This window comes from Ambystoma mexicanum, chromosome 4p (genome assembly GCF_040938575.1).
Source record: "Ambystoma mexicanum isolate Mex_15411 chromosome 4p, UKY_AmexF1_1, whole genome shotgun sequence".
Taxonomy (NCBI): domain Eukaryota; kingdom Metazoa; phylum Chordata; class Amphibia; order Caudata; family Ambystomatidae; genus Ambystoma; species Ambystoma mexicanum.
The window spans coordinates 1,282,762,545-1,282,777,030 of NC_090927.1; the positions used below are offsets into that span (position 1 = coordinate 1,282,762,545).

The window sequence follows — 14,486 nt, forward strand, 5'->3', positions numbered from 1 at the left end:
CTGCCTCCACACCTGAGGGAAAACCAAACATACTGACACTCAATTGGCTTAAATCCAATGATATCTAAATCCAGACAAAGGGGAGAAAGGGCATCTAACCCTTCCCAACAGCCCCAACTTTACATGTCTGCCATCCTACTTATTGTTTACTCCTGCTAATTCTGATATGCCCTGTACTACTACCTGTACACTGTATACCTTTATTGGGAATAGTTGATTCTGTTAATTCCTCTGTGCTTCACTATGTAACCTTGTAAGCCCCCCACAGCAACTTGTAATATGTAAACCTGTAAATTTGCAAATCCCACTGTACTATACTATGGAACCTTGTTAGTTACTTGTTAGCTACTTACCTTAATGTGTAAGATGTACATTTGTAAAATGTACATTGTAAGCTTAAAATATCCAACTGTCTAAGCAATGGTTAGTCATTACTATACTTCAACAAAGCTGCATCCCACCTCGTTACAGGTGCCTGCAAATTCAACTCTCTCTCCAAAACTGTGCATGCTTCACTGGCTCCTCCTCCCTATAGGATCATGTAAAAAAACTGCATGTATCACCTACAAAGCAGTTTCAAATGGTACACCAAAATACTTGGTGGCTAAACTCCACATTTCTGGAGGCTCCCGCAGCTCACATAGTAAAAACCTTCAAAAGGTTGCCCGCAAAGAGAAGGCTTGCAAGCAGTGCTTTTCCTGCATCGTCTGACCATCTGGAACTCGTTCCTGGTAGAGGCTCCAATGCCTCGCTAGTTCTGCAAAACACTAAAACCTTCTAAAACACTAAAACAAGATATGCCGGACTAATACTAATCCCTCTCTACTTCTACCAACCATATCATGGAACTCATGATGGCGACAGTAAAGACTGATGACACAAATGATCACAGTTCAAGGGTGTTTATTAAACTGTATATGCGGGTTGGGAAAACGCCTAATCTAAACCTAAATCTAAGATGGGAGCAAGCTACGACCATCAAATAATAATAAGACAGTCCTAATGGTGTCTTTTCAAAATAAAATGGCCTATACTAAGAAGAAGCTATTGCCAATCCTTACAACTAATACCAAAAAGAATGTGGGACAATGTTCACAAGAAAGAAAAAAGTGTTCACAAATGATAATTCCGGATGCAGTAGCCGGCATCCCCCCTCCCCAGGTTTGGAGCACAGGACAAGGCAGGACTCCTGAGCAGAGCACACGCTCGAGCTTCCTCAGCACGAGACGACAGTTCGGCTTCTCAGATATCAGGACCTTCAGTGGTTAAATCTCTTTTACAACAAGTCTCTTGCCTCCGAGGACCTGAGGTTTTCCAAAGTAATAAACTGAAGTTCCTTCCTGCTTGTATGTTGGGTGATGCCTTTTCACCCCTGGGTCCCCCTCTTCCAGTCCCAGATCCACAAAAGCTCCTAGCGACGTGGGGACCTTCGGTGGTTAACTCTCTTGCTTCAGAGGGCCTTTTCGGATTGCAAATGGGGTGATGGTTTTTCACCCCTGGGTCAGCCTCTTCCAGACTCGGACCCCTCTCGAATATCGGCCTCCTTCCATCGGGTTCACTATGGCTTGTATTTAAACACTTTTCTCTGTTACATTCACGTGTCGTTGGGTGATGGCTTTTCACCCCTGGATCCCCCTCTTTAGGGCTCAAACCTGTCTCGACTGTTTGCCTCCCTCTGTCAAATTCACTGCGGCTATTCAAATCAATATCACTTCTGGCATTCACAAATCTTAATGTCCTTTTAAACAGTTCACTGTGGACATCCCTCCGTCGGGTTCAATTTTTGTCAACACACTGTTCATCAGGACTTTTAGGCTCCGCCCCCTTTTCATCAGCATCCCTGTCGGGTTCATTCTTGCCAACATTTGCCACAGTTCCTTTTACTTTCTTAAGATGCGAGATTCACTTCCCTAAGCCTCACAGTCATCTGCCGGTCAAAGTCTTTCGACTATACGGAGGATTTTACTAGACCCCTGTATGACCGGTGTGTCGGAAAGGGGGACGGGGGGGTAGAGTGTTTGAGTATCTGTCGTGGTTGGATGGGGAAAAGGTGTTGTAAGGAGGGGGATACCGTGTCTCACCTGTCGGCATCCCACCTCCATTCCTTGAGGACCCCCTATCCAGGTGATCCTCCCGCACTGGTCCACCCCCAGGAACTGGATCCAATAGCGATGGCAGTGTCCTGGCCACCTGGATGGCAGATCCCAGGGGACTAGCAAGTGAGACACTTTCAGGTTCCTCGTATGTGGTATTCAAACTTTTTCATACCAAGCCCCACTTGAGTAAAAATATTGTTTCTAGGACCCCCCCACCTAGGAGCTGCCTCCCTGGTGGGGTGCAAATGATGTCCAGGCTCCGTCTCCTTAAAAAAGGATTAAGGTGACTGCTTTTAATAGAAAATATAAGCAGTAGAAAATATGCATCGATTTCCTATTAAAAACAGTAATCTTAAACCCTTTTGAAAGAGTCTGTGGGTCCTCAAACGCCCCTCCCTTCCTCGCTACCCGGACAGTCCCCTAGTTTAAAGAAGACTGTGCTACTGTAAATGTTGTAAAGCGCTCTGCTGCTCTTGACCTAGGTTCGCGCTATATGCAATAAAATAATAAATAAGACATTTCATGGCTCTGACACGGTCTCCCGCTTAGTCAATCCTGAATTTCAAGCCCTCACATGATGTGCAAACACTGTCAAAACTGAGTTTGTTCACCTCAGCAAACCGGAAACTGGCTTTCATCATAGACCGTAATCTTGCCTCAAGAAGATCTTTCCTGAAGAAGCTCACATCACCAAGGATCCCTAAACATCCTAGTTGCAGCATACACTCCTGTGGAAAATAAAACGTGTATTCCCTCCTAAGACTTCAATACCACCATCCAAGCAGGGACAGTGTCCCGCCTGAATGGAGGCCAATCAGAGCAGTGCAACACGTTGCTTCCAGATTAATTGTTGGCATGAAGAAATTGAACTGCATCTCTGCAATTCTCAAAAAGCTCCTCTTGCTGAAAATTGCAGCCCAGGTAATTTGTACAAGCGCATGTATTACATTCAAGTCCATGTCAACTCAAGCACCGCTTTACCTTGATGGGCTAACAATTTCCGGTGAACAGCTTATTTTCAGAAATGCCAACATAATGAGACTGAAATTTAACAAGTGTCGGGAAGAAAGAAGACCTGGAACAGGCCTTCTCTTGGTATGCAGTAACACTGTGGAACAACACAGAACATTCATACTAGTCAAACACTCATATTTTTTAGAAAAGAACTAAAGATCCTGCTGTTCCAGGAGTTCCTCTCGGGGTACCAGTGACCTTTTAAGCACATGAACCCATGCATGCGTCCAAATCATTTCAAGAGACTACATACCATCTTGTTGCTCTTGTAAACCCTATGTTAACCTTTGTACTGCTTTCCACTCCTTCCACTATATGTTTGTGCTGTATATAGTCGATATATATATGCATGACTATTTGGCAGCCCCACCTGGAAGTCTGCTTCTTAATTCAGGCAATCCAATCCCTAAAAGCAAAGAACCCTGCAACTTTCCATTATTGCAGCTGCTAGAGTTTGTGTTTCCGAGCTTTGCTCTTTTTTTCCCCGCTTCAGATCTCTTTAGCACCATACTGGATTACATGTATGATGCACTACTCTTTCCCCCCAGAACCCCAACCTCCCTTCACTAAAATCTGTGTTCTCCAGAATTGTAGGATAAAGATGAAGTGGTGGAGAATGGGAGAAAGGGGCAGTTCCTCGCCCAGATACATTGTTAATCTCTGTGATTTGCACAGTATCAAACCATACATAACCGTGATTTGTAAAGTCCTTTATCAAACCTCAGTAAGCCAGGGCATCCTCAGGAACAGAACGCTGTGGTGCCATCTGTCTAGTTTCCATGAGCAAAACCTCTGCCATCTGAATAGGGAGTTCTTGTAATACTTTTAAAATGACCTGTTGTCTCATTCATAACTACAATAACACAGCAAATTCCCCATCTTGCTTCTGAGCAAAAGGTACAGTTTGCTGTTGCATGCAACCATACAGACAACCAATATTTAATGAGGTAAGATATTTAGCTCCTGAGGGTAAGGGGGTCAACTAATTGCCCTAGACATAACTTGAAGGGCAATCATGGTAGCGTACCTATTCTCACTAGAGATGTTTTTCTTTTACTATGAGGTGCAAGACGGGCATGGAAGTGTAATGTTTGATTTACCATATATTAATATATATTTGGCTTAGAATTCAGTTAACATGTTCACTGCTGCGCCTTCAGTGCTTTCCTATGGAAATTAATAAAATTGCAGTAAAGTGCTAACGTTGCTTTGCTCCTATATCATGATTGTATCTTATGTATTGCACAAAGGCCGTGTGCTTAGATTGTTCTTGTGCGAGAGATATATCCACCTATCCCTAGCTAATATACTTTTTCAAATCCCGTAAAGTTATGTATGTTTTCGCTTTTAATCCAACAGGCAATAGACACAGGCGAACATATAAGAGGAATATAGAAGAATGTGTGCGAACTCTTCATCCAAAAGGGAAATTGCCATGGGGGGACAAACAGCTGGTTTCCAAGACTACTTTGCAAAGAAATACAGACAAGCGTACAAATAAGTCAAAAGGGAAGAAAAGAAAACCATCTATAAGCAAATCTAAATCCATTGAGAGTTGCAACAACAAAGTAGAGCACCCTCCTGAGGAACAGTTACCACAAACCACAGCAGAGCCAAGATTCAGATGTGCGGAGTGCGGGAAAGGCTTTTTTATGCGCTATAAATTTACCATGCATTTGCAAATGCACTCTGGAATTAAACCATATTCCTGTGATGAATGTGGCAAGTGTTTCTATTTGGCATCATCATTGTCTAGACACAAACAAATACACACAGGTGAAAAACCATATGCATGCAGTGAATGTGGGAAGTGTTTCAGTATGGCATCAACATTAAATAGACACAAGCAAACACACACAGATGAGAAGCCATACACATGTAGTGAATGTGGTAAGTGTTTCAAGCACTCTGCATCATTAAGATCTCACCAGCGAGCACATACAGGAGTTAAACCGTATGTGTGTAGTAAATGTGGAAAGTGTTTTAGAGACTCATCCTCATTAATTAGGCACCAGAGAATACACACTGGAATTAAACCTCATACATGTAATGAATGTGGGAAATGCTTCTTCCAGCCGTCAACATTAGTTACACACCAGAGAATGCATACTGGATTCAAACCATTTACATGTATTGATTGTGGGAAGTGTTTTACATGGTTATCTGCATGTATCAGACACCAGCAACTACATTCAGGGCTTAAATCGTTTACATGTTCAGATTGCGGGAAGTGTTTCAGCCGGTCATCTGCATTAATTTCGCATCAAAGAACTCACACCGGAGTTAAACCGTATATATGTAGGGAATGTGGAAAGTGTTATAGAGCCTCATCAGCATTAGTATCGCATCAGAGATCACACACAGGAGTTAAACCATATACTTGCAATGAATGTGGAAAAAGCTTTAGGGACTCCACAACATTAGTTAGGCATCTAAGAATACACACTGGACTTAAACCTCACACATGTAATGAATGTGGAAAATCTTTTAACCAGTCGTCAACATTAAAAAAACACCAGTTAATACACACAAGGGACAGAAGGTTGCCCATTTTAGAATCAATAATCCCAATGGAGTCTTACCCCAGTAGTGTTCAATCAGAACCAAATGTGAAGGTGAGATATCCTGAATTGGGAGACAAGACATCAGTCAAAGTTGAGCTGAATGCTTTGACTCCAACTTTATAGTTTTAAAAGGCCTTTGTCAAATCTTAGTAAACCATGACTAGTACACAACGCCAAGTATACAGTATATGCTCACCCCTAGCTAGTCCTTGCAGTTATTATGGGATTATAGTGCAGCGCCAGGTCTTCAAAAATCTTGAACATCTCTGCTGTGGTTATAGTTCATTTTCACACCTCGGCAATCAAAGCAAAAACTTAAAAGTTACAAAAGCTGTAGGTCTGAAAAATGTATTGGGCATTTGGAAGTTAGAAAAAACTGTTGTATTGCTGCTTGAAGTGCACAATATCATCCATGATGCCCTGATTCTGCAATAAAGTTTATTTTCATTATGGCATATAAGCCAAATTGCTATACAAATCATTAATTTTACACCATCAAATGTACACATGATAAGAGTGTAATGCCTCGGATTTCAAGTGAATGGCGAGAACCTTTTGTTGGAATATCAGTTTTAAAAGCGGTCTATCAAATCTCATCAAGTTGAAATGTACAGTAAGTATTAGAAGCTCAAAAGAAAGATTGTGGTCCAACTGAAAAGTAATATAAAAGTAGTGAACTATAACACTCTATTGGAAAAACACAAATTAAGTAAGATAGGTGGGGATCAACTACACAAGTAAAGAATAAAATATAGATATTTTCCATCCCCTAAATAAAATAACTAAGGAAGAGCAAACACAACACAGAAGAACATAAACTATTGATGCCCCTGTTTATGTACCCCACATTCTATCTGGTCATTATAGAAATATAAAATGATTTACCATCGATGAGAGGTACTAACTGCTGATGTTACATTGTCACTGGCATTGCATAGCCCTGCTATTTGCATGGTCTTCAGGTGCTTAACCTACCACTATTAAGTGAAATATTGTGGCAAAGTAATAGCAACTGTAACAATATAACACAAATATCTGCAATCCTAGAAATAACATGCTAAATATTGCAGCAATTCGTTTTTGATGCTTTGAGAGAAACTGTGTGGGTGCTATGTAGATCATCATGAGCACATAAGTATGGTGAAATGTGTGAGAATAAAGTAAAATGGACACATGGATCATAATCTGTAGAATACCAGGGCTGCCACATTTGCAGATAAAACTTGAGCCCTCATTAAACTTTCTATTGGCACAAGTCCAAACACTAAAATACGAATAAGAAAAATGATTCACATTGGAAATACATAATTGCGCAATAAAGGTTATGGGTCTGTGCCATACCGGCTGCAAATGGCCCTTTCAGTCCATCTATTACAGAGGATGGTGGCCCATTATCAGGCCAGAACTGCCTGGACTCTTGCCCGGTACTGTAATAATGGTAATGTCCGAATGTCCATGGAAAGTCTAATAAAAAGTTAGTTTGTGTTGGAGTGAGATGTGGCATGCACACAGAAAAGCAGGGCATGGTGGGTGGATGGAGCTAAGGAGCTTCAGCATGAGGCGGAGTGTCAGCAGAGGAGTCAATATTGGCAGGTAGCAGAAGTAACTACGGAGTGGCAACAAAGGAACAAATATTTTTTATTTTTTTTATTTTTGGTGTTTGCTGTACACATTGTGTGTTTACACAAATTTCATACAAGCTTATTAAAACATGATTACACTTGACATCACACTGTACAAAGTAATATATAAAAAATGTTAGTTGCATAAAGTTAACAGTTCGAATATTTCATTGAGACGTTATGATTCCATTCCACAATTGAATAGGGTTCACCATTTAAAATTGACATACTTTGATTAGGTCCATAATTCCTTGCTCTGTTACTTGATTGATTTCCAAGAAAATGTCGAATAACATTTTATCCAGAGCTATCAATAGTGACATTTGGGAGGTCATCATAAACCTATGCCATAAATCATGGGTCAGGATTGCAGAAGTAGAGTGAATAAACCACCCAAAATTGCTAACCCTATGACTGAGGAAGCAGGACACAACATCACCAAATGGAATAGTGACTATGCGTAGTCACAGGACTCCCACCTTATGGCCCAAAACCTCCAACGAGGGAAGGCAGTTGAACCGAAAGTTTAAGTGCCAGTCCCAGTGTTTAGAACTAGGAAATGTCGCCAAATTCGCTTAGTAGTTTTGGTGGAAGAAATTCCTTCCCTGCATAGAGATTTAGACGGCCTAGATCTGACAGATCTGTTGATCTGTCCCATCTTTTAATTTTGTTCTTGACAGCTTTTTCGGATTCTGAACCGCTTAAATCAATCATAGTACGAAAGTTGTCACATCTTTTTCTTAGTTTTTTCAGGAATAGATTTGTGTCTTGCGACAGTAAGGCCTTTAGGTAAAACCCTATGGAGCGTTCGCCTTCTCTCTTAAGGGTGTCAATCAAGGATATACTCCTGCTGATGTACTGAGACGACCAGGAAATGAGGCTCAATTCCAAAATGATGATGCTTATTCGTACCGAAGTCAGAAGCCTCAGGACCTGTTTGAGAGTGTTCCCCTCTAGTAAATCAAAAAGGTTCCTACATGAGAGATTCACCAGTTCACACCCATAGAGAAAAATTGGCGACAATTTTACTCTGAAGAACTCGATCATTGGGATCAAGGAGTATGAGCACAATTTCAGTTTTATCTTCTTCAACAATGACATACAAGACAAGATCTTTTCTTCCAGTCTGACAGTTTGTTTTTTGCGTTGCTTCTTAACTTCGATCTCAAAACCATGATAGCGAATTGAATCGACTCGCTGTATTGTGACGTTGTTCACTTTCCACGAATATTCTTTGCACTTCCTTCTGGTAGTTCTAACTATGATGTAGGATTTCTCACTATTCATTCGCAGAGAGATTTCTTTGAAGTATTTTTCCACCCCAAAGGTTGCTGTTGAAGGCCGACCGGTGTGTAGTCCATTAGCAGGATGTCATCCGCTAATGTGGTACACCTCAACTTCAGTCCTGACCACATAGGCTCAAAACCTCCCCACTCTTTACTGGCTTCCCACAGGTCAACTAGGTACATGTTAAATAGGACACACCCTTGACGGGCTCCTTTTCTCAGCAGGACTTTCCTAGTTAGTTCCCCCAATGTATTCAGTCTGACTCTGGTGGTATTGTCGGAGTACAGCAATTGGATCATTTTTAGCAGGGATGGGTCTATCCCCCATTTCGACAACTTGGACCACAGCCTAGAGATGTCAATGTTGTTGAACGCAGAGGACAGGTTGATCGCTGCGACATATAAGGTTCGCCCACTATGTGATCCTACGTCAGACAAACAGGCTCAAGGCTAGACCACTCATTATTGTGCCAACACCCTTTCTGTAGCCGGTCTGCAGCGGGCTCAATAGATGGCTTTCTTCGGCCAACGCCATTCGTTCCTTCAGCACCATATTGGCAAAGACTTTTGAAGAGGTGTCTATTAAAGAGATCGGTTTATAGCTGGAGGGTTCAGCTCTATTCCCTTTTTTGAAAATTGCAACAAGTATAGATTCACTACTGAGTTGAATGCATTAACACGTAAAATAGGATATCCGCCCAGAGTGCAGGATTGTCCTTAAATATTCCATTTGTTACTCCGTCTGGGCCACTCGCCCTCTCGAGTTCTTCAACTTGCTGATTATCATCTCGCTATCAGGATGACCAAAAGCAAGAGATTGAGATATAGAGCCGGGTCTATATGATGCTAATGGAGCAGTGCAAACTGTTGCATCATACTTGCCCGAAAAGTGCTCAACCCACTGCCCTTCTCTTACTTGCACCCATAGCCTGGGCAACTGCCTGTGACTTGTTTTTGTTATTCAGTATCCACCAAATGGCAAGTGTGCCTTTTTAAATAATTTTATTTAGCAGGTTCTGATTGTTCTCAATATACTTTTGAGTGTTGTGTAATTTACACCAATTCTCATGTCGTTTTATAATCTTATGTTTTGCATTTTCATTGCAAGTCATGCCAGGACTTGTAAGCAATTTCCTTATATTTTTCCACTATTTTCTTTTGGGGGTTTGGATCGCTCTGTTATAATTCTCCCTTTTGGGGTGAAAAGGTGTATGTTATTGATTGAACAACTTTTTCTCCCTCGGTTTCTTAAGTCTGGCAATTCATTTGGCGAAATGTCCAGAGAGGCTTTGAATGCATTTCTGACTGTTACTCAAGTTATTCCACCACTCCGACAGCTCTGAATTTACTTCCTTTGAGTTGTGGCAGTATTGAGCAACCCTATTTCCCGAATTAGAGACCACTAATGATTTTTCAGAAATTAGTTTCCTTTGTACCTTGAAACTTCCAGTCGCCAGAGATATTTGCAACATTACGTGGTCACTGGTTTTTGGTGTTCATGATTCAAAGAATTTTCTTTGCTCATCCTGGAAGTTTAAAAAAAAAAGACATAGTCAATGACTGAGGGAGCAAAGACATTGGACCACATGGGTACTTCTTTAATGGTCCCTCCATTTAGGAGGTTGGTTTGAGTGAACACCCACCTAGATAGAAACTTTGACCAGATCTTTCTTTGGTTGATTTTTCCCACTGTGTGCACTGTGGGTACTACTCCCCTTTCCCCATCCAATTCATCCCAATCAAAATCTTTGACTTGGCACTGACAATTGAAATCGCCTGCTATCACAATGCTACTTCCTCACTTATCCCCCACATCTTCAATACTTTGACTCTCGTCACTGATGCAAATAATATCTGTCAAGCTAATGAGCATTCTCTTCTTTTGATTACTTTATTTCCCCTGCGAATGAAATATTTAGCAGAAACTTGCATGACCCCTTGTTTGAGGTTTTGTGTCCTATTATTTTTTTTCCCTTTTATATTTTCCTCCATCTCATATTGGGTTTTTGTTCGTTTGTGTTTTGTTGAGATTCCTACTAGATGGGGAATTTTGAGTGGTGCGCCATCGGTATCAGCGCTCACATTCGATTCCTTGTTGAGGAGCCCAGCGGTAGCTGAAGATTTTATGTGCGATTTGGAAGAGCCTGGAATCATGGGCCTCTCACAATTAGTCAATGGACCTGGCTGGACTCCATATATCAGTAGTGACCTAATTTAGTTTAAGGACTGCGTATTCAGTCGTACTTCGTGGGCCACAGTATCGTAGATACAAATTAATGATTGCAGAACCATGCTTAAGGCAGCAAGGGACGTGGAGGCACCCTCCATTGATTTGTTGCAACTTGACTTGTTCCCCTGAAAAGGAAGGGAGCTGCGGTCCCTCAGCATTGAGGAATCATTTGTTTGTGACTGTCTGGTATTAATGTGTCTGAGACCACATCGATGAGTGCGTCTTGAGTTCTAAATAAGCAGAGTGACACACTGAATCGTTCTCGCAGAATTCAATTGCCTTTATTTCATTTTCCAAACTCACGCAGGTATCGAAAATCGTTGTATTTACTTGTTGTTCCACGTGAGCTAGAACTTGTCAGCAAATTTCTAACTCAGAATTGTCCATATTGTCTTTGTTTGTGTATAGTTCATTGTTATCAGGTAGTTGTCTGAGACCACGCACCCGTCTTTAGTTACTTGACTGCTGGGAAAAAAACGTGAAGATTTTTCGATATTTCATAATTGCAGTAAAGTCTGCCTGGTGCGCCGCAATTTGCTCTAAGTGCTTGCCAAAGGGGTGTGCGCCGTCGCTCCTGAGCGTGTACCATTTTGATTTCCCACGCATGTCTGAACCAACCCATGCGAGGATCAAAGGGACTAGTCCTTCAGGCTCCTCACTCTCTCCAATTAAAGAGCCTCTGCTTGATCTAGACAATGTAGGATTGACTCAGGCTTGAAATATCGATGTTTCACAAACATTTCTGTACCATATTAGCAGGTGTTTGCATTTCCGGGAAATGCTCACGGATTGATTAGTGTCCGATGCGTGGTTGGTAGGTGCACAGTTTCAACTAAGTCGAAATTCTAAATATTCAATTCGCTTGACTCACCGCTCTGATGCTTCCTGTCTTGGGTATGGCTCTGTGATACCTCATCCGTTGCGCTGTTCTCCTGCTCAGACTGCAGGGACTGCACCACTCTTCTCCGCGGACTTGAGGCAGTTTTGAAGACTAGCTCCCCCTTACACAATTGCCAGAAACAGACCGGCGATCGCTTTGACTGCAGGGACTGTTCCACTCTGCCTCACTCCTCCCAGAGGACTTGAGGCAGTTTTGAAGACTAGCTCTGCCTCGCACAATTGCCACAAACAGACCACCGATCACGTTGACTGCAGGGACTGCACTACCAAAGGGACTAGTGAGGGAAAGGAGGTAACGAGCAGAAAGGGCAAAAAAGAGCATGGCGACAGGGTAGACTGTGGAGATCGAACATCAAGAATTAAAGGTTGTCTCTTCAGATAATGCGATCCTCCGCATGTTGTGATCAGTTGTAGCAGTCCTGCAGATTTCTAAGTACAGTAAAGACTAGGAAAGAGGCTCCAAATTAGAGGGATTAACAGTAAACCGTTCAAAGAATGATCAAGGTCTTCAAACTAAACAGTCCTATCCCAAGGATGTTATGCATTTTTATCTGAAATGATCTACTGAAAACATGAACAGAAATCTTCGTGGTGGGGTCAGTGGTTGGTTAGGTGAAATTGGAGCTAAATTGCAAAAGTTAAGATGTGAATCAAAGGAGTGTATTATAAAGGCACACCAAAAAAAAAAATTACAAAATCAAGCGATGCAATATAAGAATAAATAATAGGATATTGAGAATCCATGATCTAACATCAGCAAAGCAAGTGAGCATGACAACGTTGGACACAATATTGAGGCTGCTGCCTTCATTCTCCTCCACCTATCTGATGCTAAGAGAAATAGGGCATGCTAAAAGGCTCAAATAACTGTATAAAAACCATGTATAAACAATATGAATGGCAGCAACTTGGAGAACTGTTTCCCCACTAAACAGAGCATACTGTTTGCTCTAAGATTACAGACCTGCCTACATCTGACTCAAGCCAATGAATAGTAGTTATGAGTCGATGCAAACCGAAAATATACAATTATAGAATATAATGGCAATATGGAAAATGGGTTCCACATGAAATCTGGATGAAGCCAAAGGTCAGTTAAAGACAAACATTCACTCCATTAGTTTCACAGAAATTGAATGAACTCAAAAATAATGAAGCTTTTGTAGACCTAAACAGTGACCCATTACATTTTCCAGATTGTCACCACTCGTACTCTGTTAAGAACTAAACCAACCAAGCAGCCTCATGATGCAGCTTGGGTACAGAATTGTCTTTGACAAGATTGCAAACATGCCATTAAGCAAGTGAAGTAAACTCATACTGCAAACATGCACAAGGAGAGCACCTCTGTGGAAAGGAAGCGGGGGAATGATTGTGTCAATATTTTGATGTTTATGAAATGTGAGAAATGTAACGATATACATTAGTCATTAATCTCAATCAGGGTTTTACCAAATGTTCTGTGTCATGAAAGTTAAGTGTTTTGATTCCACTGCTTCCCTTTGCAACACTATTAATATGATTTGTATTTATAATTGATTGACCTACCCCATCAGGCCAAGTCATCTTTGAATATTCTCAAGGCCCCACTCTAGTTCCAACACACAGATTCGAGAAACCCTGCTCTAAACTAATTGGCATGTTTCTTCAGTGACAATAGTGGTGAACTGCCTATTTTTGATGCTGTTGTAAGTGTATTCATCATAGTGGCATTTGTAACCAACCTATTATTTTTCATGTGTTTTGAATAGTTACTTCTTAAATGGGTTTGTCATTGGTGATTGTGTGAATATGTCACATGTAAAAATGTATCTAGAAGGTTTCTGGCTATATAACTGGTGTGTCTACCCCCTTTGTACATTAAATAAAGGACTTGAAATGAAAAGGGTGTTGCATTTCTTGTGAAACAAATACAGTTGTATGCCGTTGTGACTTTTTAGGGCCAGCAAGGGGAGATATGAGTCATCCCTTAAATTTACTTTCTCCATTTGTAGCCCTGGATCCCAGGATAAGGATTGAGACTTTCTTTGCATATATTGTCCAGGACCATACATATAAATTATACAAATATATTTTTACGGGCATGCGGTAAATGTAAGTTTGAATTGCTTGTTTGTGCTGTCTACTGCATTCACTTGAGGTGAGGTTCTGCTTACCTTAAAAACATTTTAGGATACTGTTACTAATATTCCTAAACCTATGATATGCTAGAACAGAAGCTATACAATCTTGTGTTTTTGAGGAAATCGATTTTCCTCAGACCGAATAACCTGAGCAGTCCACGTAGGTGGAATGTTTATGAGAATTTGAAGTGAATATGATTAAATGTGCATAGTCAGTGTTGAGGTACACTCTAAAGGGGTTAACAGCAATTCTCTTCAAGAAAAGTAAGGACTTTTTAATTAAACAGTCCAAGATGTTGAATAAAGTTTTCTTAAGAGTAGATTGAATTATGGAAGATATGCAGAAATAATGCAACTAGAAAAGCAGCTGTACTACAGGAAGAAAGATTAATACAAGCTGTTAACGATCGGTAGAGTTTCACCTAATGGAACTACTCTGGTCTCATCTAGTGGAACTACTAGTGTATACGGAAGGGGCCAGATAGAATTCATCCTTCGATAAGTAGAGAGGAATTGACCACACCAGTGGAGACCTTGATTACTAGCATGCTAAGCACAAGTGTCATGCCAGAGGACTGTATGTGATATTTAAACCCACTTCACAGAAATTGAATCAAAGAGAATGCTGAGATTTCAGGTACCTCAGACTGA

At 41.1% G+C, this 14,486-nt stretch overlaps 1 protein-coding gene across 1 annotated transcript in view; it reads left to right on the forward strand.

The window, feature by feature from the left end:
- The window catches only part of LOC138453804 (zinc finger protein 11-like), a 2,054,811-nt gene that overhangs the window by 1,960,901 nt on the left and 79,424 nt on the right, over window positions 1-14,486 (forward strand). The window contains exon 15 of the mRNA XM_069606980.1: window positions 4,470-5,639. Coding sequence (XP_069463081.1) covers window positions 4,470-5,639 — 1,170 coding nt within the window. The remainder of the gene's footprint in view (window positions 1-4,469; window positions 5,640-14,486) is intronic.